Source organism: Triticum aestivum, chromosome 7B (assembly GCF_018294505.1).
Source record: "Triticum aestivum cultivar Chinese Spring chromosome 7B, IWGSC CS RefSeq v2.1, whole genome shotgun sequence".
Taxonomy (NCBI): domain Eukaryota; kingdom Viridiplantae; phylum Streptophyta; class Magnoliopsida; order Poales; family Poaceae; genus Triticum; species Triticum aestivum.
This window is the reverse complement of record NC_057813.1, coordinates 126145067-126151812: the sequence shown is the minus strand read 5'-3', so window position 1 is coordinate 126151812 and position 6746 is coordinate 126145067. Positions and strand designations below refer to the sequence as shown.

Below are 6746 nucleotides of genomic sequence, written 5' to 3'. Positions count from 1 at the left end.
AAGACCAACCTACCTCCTACTTCATTTGTGATGAATCGCACTTGGGTATACAATCAGAATTCACTTGCTTGCTTGCTTGCTTGAGTTCTTCGGTTTAAATCCTGATATTTAGTTCACACAGATATGCGTGGGTTCGTTCCATCATCCCAGATTATCGTTGCATGTATGCAGGCAATCTTTTTATTTTCCTGTCAGCTTCCTTTGTCTTGGATGGAACGTCTGAATCTGCGTGACAACGATTTTGTGTTATATACACTTCTTGCGGTTTCATTTGTGCTTGTGAGTAATAGGATGTTGCTGTGAAATGGTCTATACTTGTTAATTACCTGAATGTTTTATGCAGAATTTGATTGATCATGCCGGTGTCAGACTTTAGTTTCCTGGGTGCATATGGGCCCATGATGTTTAGTTGGTTATAACTATTTCTGATGTGTCAAGGTAATTAACTTACCTGGAACTTTATATCTTTATGCTGCATACTGGCCCGTATCACCCTATTTTATTTGTCAGATGACATGATTGCAGGCTTGGCTACATTTTATGTTGACATCTGCTAAATCTTTCTTATCACTTCATTATTGTCTTGATGGTTGTCTTACTGATAGCCATGTTATAACATCTAAAATTGGACGAAAGGTCAAACCAAGATCTTCACTTGACTATACTGTACCGTCTTCTCACAAATCTTGCCATCATAATGTACATATCTTTTTGTTCCTGGACTGAATCTACATACATTACATGATTTTCCTAATAACGGTCAAATATGTCATGAAGCTTGCCATCATAGTGTACTCTTTTTTTGTTCGTGTGAAAACAACATATTCAGCTAAAAAGGTAAAATTAATTATTACAACATTATTAAAAGAAGTTGATAACGAAATAATTGGCTCTGTTATGCAATCAACTAAATTCTATACAAGAACATTGTTTGTCAATATGATCATGGTTGATTTATTTCCATGACATCATTGTATATATTTATATATTTTGATCATATTTATATATTACAACATCATTGTTTGTCAATATTGTATATATTTTCCTGATATGTACAAAAATATATAATTGTTTATAAAAAAGAGGCATAAAAATGCTTTAAAATATTAATAATGTATTTTAAAAAATAAACATGCATATTAAATTATTCCCGATGTATAAAAAATATACAATGTGTATGCAAAAATTAGAGATAAAGAATGTTATTCATGTAACTGCAATATGTTAAATGTGTGTATAAGAAATGTTCTTGAGTATGCAAAAATGTAAACTGTGTATGAAAAAACATGATATAAAAATATTTGTTTGAAAAAATGTTATTCACGTATTTAAAAAAAGTTCAACGCGTATACAAAAAAAATGTTTCATGTGTTTAGAAAAAAAGGTAAATGTGCATAAAAATGTACCTATTATATATGAAGATAAAGCATAAACCGATGGAAACCAAGAAAGAAACAAAGAAAAGAGATGAAAACCAAGAAAGAAATGAAGAAAAAATGAGAGAGAGAAAACAGAAAAAAAAAATGAAGTCATGAACGAACAAAAGCAGAAAGGAAAGAAAGCCGATGAAAACCATGTAAGGAACGAAGAAAACTGATGAAAAAACAAAGACAATCAAAATTAAAGAAAGTTGGCGAATAAATAGAGAAAAACAAAAGTAAAACATAAAAGAAAGCAAAAAAATGAAATAAAATGCAGAAGAATTAGAGCGGCGTCTCGGTCGATCGGACAGCGAAAAAAAGACAACAATGGGTGGGTGTACGATTCATCTTGATATAAGCCAGATATAGCGCTCGCGAAGGCACACCGTACCCACCGTTGTAACTTGCAATCAGGCTAGCTTGTTTTGGATAGAAGCTTACAGATTCTTTGGAGTGAAATTGCCAAGACTGAATCCAATAACATGGGTGAAGGATCTCCTTGATCCAGACTTTGTAAGTAAAGATGAATCGGCGGTTATTATCTCTGTGGTGTGGGCAGTTTGGAGCAACAGGAACAAGTATATGCATGCAGAGATTCAATATCAACCAATTCGTTCGATGGAAATCATCCAGGAACACATTCGAGCACTGGAGATTCCGAATGAGAAGAAGCAGCAGTCTCAAGTATTGAAGCCTGGATGGACTAGGCCAGCAGTTGGAACTATAAAAATTAATTCTGATGCAGCGGTGGATCTGGAGAGAGGAAGAGCTGGGACGGCTGCTGTCGCCAGGGACCATGAAGGGAACTTCCTCTCAGCGCGTTACACAACATACATGGGCAAACTGATCCATATGTTTGTGAGGTTCTGGGTTGTAGAGATGCCATGCTGTTGGCTGATTGCAAAAATGTGGCAGATGATTGGAATGCAGGACGAAACCACTCGAGTTGTGGACCAGTTTTTCGAGAGATGACTTCGTACCTCTCATCTTTTCAGGGATTTGAAGTGAGACATTGTGGACGAGGAGCAAACGAAACAACACATCTTTTAGCTAAGCACTGTTTACAAGCGTGCAAAATGTAACCTATGATGTAATCCCTGAATTCTTAAGTGCGGTGGTGCACTTGGACTATGTACGGTCTATGAATGAATAAAATGCCTTAGGGCCGTTACTCAAAAAACATTGCCAGGCCGCTAAAGAAGAAGAGTATACGAACCGTTTATATGGAATTCTACGACGCCATATCGATCGATCGATCGATCGACGTGTCGCGCGCCTACGCGTCCACTGACTTTTCAAACTTGCGCGCGAACGTGAAATACCAAGTCGCCGCACGCAACTGTCATGCAACTTCCTCCCTTCCTAATCTCCACGCCTTCCTCCGTTGATCCATCCATCGACCGCTTCTCCCTCGCGCATTATATATAGGCGCCCGCGACCCATTCCATAGGCCATATAGCTACCTCGTATAGCGTACAAAGTTGCCTACACACATTGCCAAAACCCAGCGTCCAAGTCGTACACACTTGTTGCAAAGAGGAAGAGGGTTAGAAGAAAGCTAAGGTTGACGACATGGCCGTCGTGGGGAGGATGAGGCTCGATCTGACGGTGATCGTGGCGGCGCTCGTGCTGCTGGCGGTGCTCGGCGAGGCGCGGCCGCTGGGGGGCGCCGACTGGGCGGCCGCCGGAGGGACCCCGCTGCCGGCCGCGGGCGGCGCGTCGAACGTGGTCCAGGCGCTCCGGCGGCTGTACATGCAGCAGCTGGGCGGGCCGGGCCCCTCGTGCGGCACCAACAGCCCAAACGTCCACTGCCCGTAGATGGCCGAGGCCGAGCGCCGCAGCTCGGCCGGCGTACGTCCTCTCGTGCTTCAAGTTCCAACGTGTTTTTGGCGGCCCCAGGTGGTAGGCTCTGGTGAGCGACCGTAGGATTGGATTCGTTGCTTGGTTTGTTGGTGATTTTTGCCCACGCGTACGTGTACGCTGGTTGGCACTTTGTACATACATACAGGGGAAAGGATACACATATAGTACGTAGGATTCTGTTTGAATAAAACATAGGCAAGCTGCAGGAGCATCAGCAATACATTTGTATTTAAATTACATATGTAAACCTTTGTTTATGATTTTTTTTGAGAATCAACCTTTGTTTATGAATTGAATTGATACTCTAGTCTACTTCCTCATAAGTTCTCAAACCTTGACCAAGAAAAGTTCTGTATATTTTGCTACGTATGCATGCGTGGAAGTTTTCTTTTTGAGACAAATGCATGCCTAGAAGTGGAAGCTGACATTCGCATGTGTCACCCATGGCCTCATGAGGCCAAGAGGCAGAACGTGTTATGACCCCACGTGTGAGGCCGTGGTAGGCTCAGCCGTTTCTTGGTACGCAGTTAGTTGGGCTTCCGTTTTGTCCTTCTCGGCTTTGTTTGACTGGCGGCGAACGGAAGTCCTCCTAGGCGGTGCTCAGCTGGGCCAATTCGAGCTCTGCTGGACGCCTCACTGGCGTCAACCTGACCTCAGTTCACCGTAGCTGCCTGCTGGCCTCGCTGCGGACTTCTCAAATTAATCGGGCGGACATAGGACCATCGAACGGACTAGAGAGAAGTAAAAAGTAACAAAAAATTGACCCAACCGAACCCCTCATATCTTTCCTATACGTCCGGACTGTCCGCGAACCCTCATATCCATCTCAAATATGGGGAGGATATGAGGGCTCACAGACGCGCCCGGGCGTGTTCGGTCTGTCCGCCACATAGGACGTGTCCCCATCCCATACCACATTTTCTCTTTTTTATTCATTCTTTTCTTTCTCTCTTCATCTCCATCATTCACATGCACGTGACCCGATATATGAGAAAGAAAAGAAAGAGTGTGGTTGTGCAGACAGATAAATATGGGTTCAAAACGTGACCGAGCGTGTCCACAGACATTTGAGGAGACGAATTAAAGGTACGTAGCTGAAGATGCTTTTACTTCTCATCTTTCTCGTCAGTGGCCGGCAGCACCCCTGGTCTTCCTTTAGGCAGTGATGTACGGACCAACTTTATTTGGCGACATAGCGTGGATTTTCTCAACTTTTCATAAGAGTTTGTTCGCAAAAAACTGATGCCCCAAGTCCTCAACGTGTCCACGCCGCCCGGTTGCAAAAGACTTGGACGAGTGGCTTCACCGGCGTGACGCGTCTCGGGGTAATTAGTCTCACTAAAACATGAAGACAAAGAAAAGTATCGTTGAAACTTGATTCATGTTAATGGATGATCCAAATTCTCATGTGAGAGGCTGGCATGGTTCTATCGGGGAGTAGATTCTCTACGCCGTAACTATTCTTTGCTCTTATCACTAATGAGCCGGAAACCCCATCGGTAAGGGCATCTACAGTAGCACCAAACAAAATTTGACCTCTCAAGCGTCCGTGGACGCGTCTGATCAGCATCCGTACGTGCTCGTTTTGACTTCCTATTTGTCTGTCCGCACAATCATGTCCCTCATTTTTTCCTTAGATACCCGGCTAGATACATGTGATTGGCGGAGAAGGAGAGAGAGAAAGAAAAAAAATAAAGAAAAAAAGATGGTTTGTGGTGGGCCCAATCCTACGTGGTGAACACATGACCACTGACCGGACACGTCTGGGCACTCCTTATACTCATCTCATGTATGAGATGAATATAAGGGCTGCCAAACAGGTTTGTCATTTAAGGATACTTTGAGGGGTCCGGTTGGATCAATTTTTTTATGGTGGGCTCAATCCTACGTGGCGGACATAGGACCACTGAATAGATACGTCTGACACTCCTCATACTCACCTCATATATGAGATGAAGATGAGGGCTACTGTACATGCCGGTCATTTAAGGAGGTTTTGAGAGGTCTGGTTGGGTCATCTTTTTTGCTTCTTTCTCTCCTAACCGGTCAGTGGTCCTGCGTCTGCCCGGTCATTTTGAGGAGTCCGACTGTAGATGCTATAATACTGCTGACCACATACGGATAGCCGAGTACCTGCAAGTGATAAATATATATATATATATAATAATAATGCTAAACCTGTGGATTGATCCTTACATGAACGATGTTATGGACTGAGTTGTTAAGTTATAGTTGGGGATTAGGTATGAGGTAGGATCCACCATTGAAATGGTAGGGGATTCCATAAGGTCATCTCCAACGCTGACCACAAATTTTCTTTCGCATCCATCCGGAGATAGAGGAGGGCTAGTCCGCAAACATTAGTCATAAAGAATTCATATACTTATTGCAAAAATCTATTAGTCATCGAAACAAAGTACTACGCACATGCTCCTAGGGGGATAGATTGGTAGGAAAAGACGACCGCTCGTCCCCGACCGCCACTTATAAGGAAGACAATCAATAAATACTTCATGCTCCAACTTCGTTACATAACGGTTCACCAAACGTGCATGCTACGGGAATCACAAACCTCAACACAAGTATTTCTCCAATTCATAATTACTCACTAGCATGACTCTAATATCACCATCTTTATATCTCAAACCAATCTTAAGGAATCAAACTTCTCATAGTATTCAGTGCGCTTTATATGAAAGTTTTTATTATATTCCTCTTGGATGCCTATCATATTATGATTAAATTTATAACCAAAGCAAATTACCATGCTGTTTAAAAAGACTCTCAAAAATATAAGTGAAGCATGAGAGTTCAACAATTTCTATAAAATAAAACCACCACCATGCTCTAAAAACATATAAGTGAAGCACTAGAGCAAAATTGCCTAGCTCAAAAGATATAAGTGAAGCATACAGAGTATTCTAATAAATCACGATTCATGCGTGCCCCTCTCAAAAGGTGTGTGCAGGAAGGATTGTGGCAAACTAAAAAGCAAAGACTAAAATCATACAAGACGCTCCAAGCAAAACACATATCATGTGATGAATAAAAATATAGCCTCAAGTAAAATCACCGATAGACGAAAACGAAAGAGGGGATGCCTTCTGGGGCATCCCAAGTTTAGGCTCTTGGTTGTCCTTGAATATTACCTTGGGATGCCTTGGGAACCCCCAAGCTTAGGCTCTTGACACTCCTTATTCCATAGTCCATCAAATCCTTACCCAAAATTTAGAAACTTCACAACACAAAACTCAACAGAAAATCTCATAAGCTCCGTTAGTATAAGAAAATAAATCACTACTTTTGGTACTGCTGTGAACTCTATTCCAACTTTTCCATGGTTCATACCCATCGATACTACCCATAGATTCATCAAAATAAGCAAACAACACATAGAAAACAGAATCTGTCAAAAACAAAACAGTCTATTGAAATCTGGAAACTTCAAATACTTCTGTAACT

The 6746-nt window shown here is 41.9% G+C and overlaps 1 protein-coding gene across 1 annotated transcript; it reads left to right on the top strand.

The window, feature by feature from the left end:
- The first annotated feature begins 2893 nt into the window (after positions 1–2893).
- LOC123163222 (uncharacterized) lies at positions 2894–3580 on the top strand. Its single transcript, XM_044580963.1, has one exon. The coding sequence runs from the start codon at positions 2994–2996 to the stop codon at positions 3237–3239; it is 246 nt and encodes an 81-aa protein (XP_044436898.1). The 5' UTR covers positions 2894–2993; the 3' UTR covers positions 3240–3580.
- Positions 3581–6746: the final 3166 nt, after the last annotated feature.

Bases quoted from the DNA above. Each gene is read 5' to 3' on its own strand.
- LOC123163222 (XM_044580963.1), top strand. From the start codon at position 2,994: ATGGCCGTCGTGGGGAGGATGAGGCTCGATCTGACGGTGATCGTGGCG.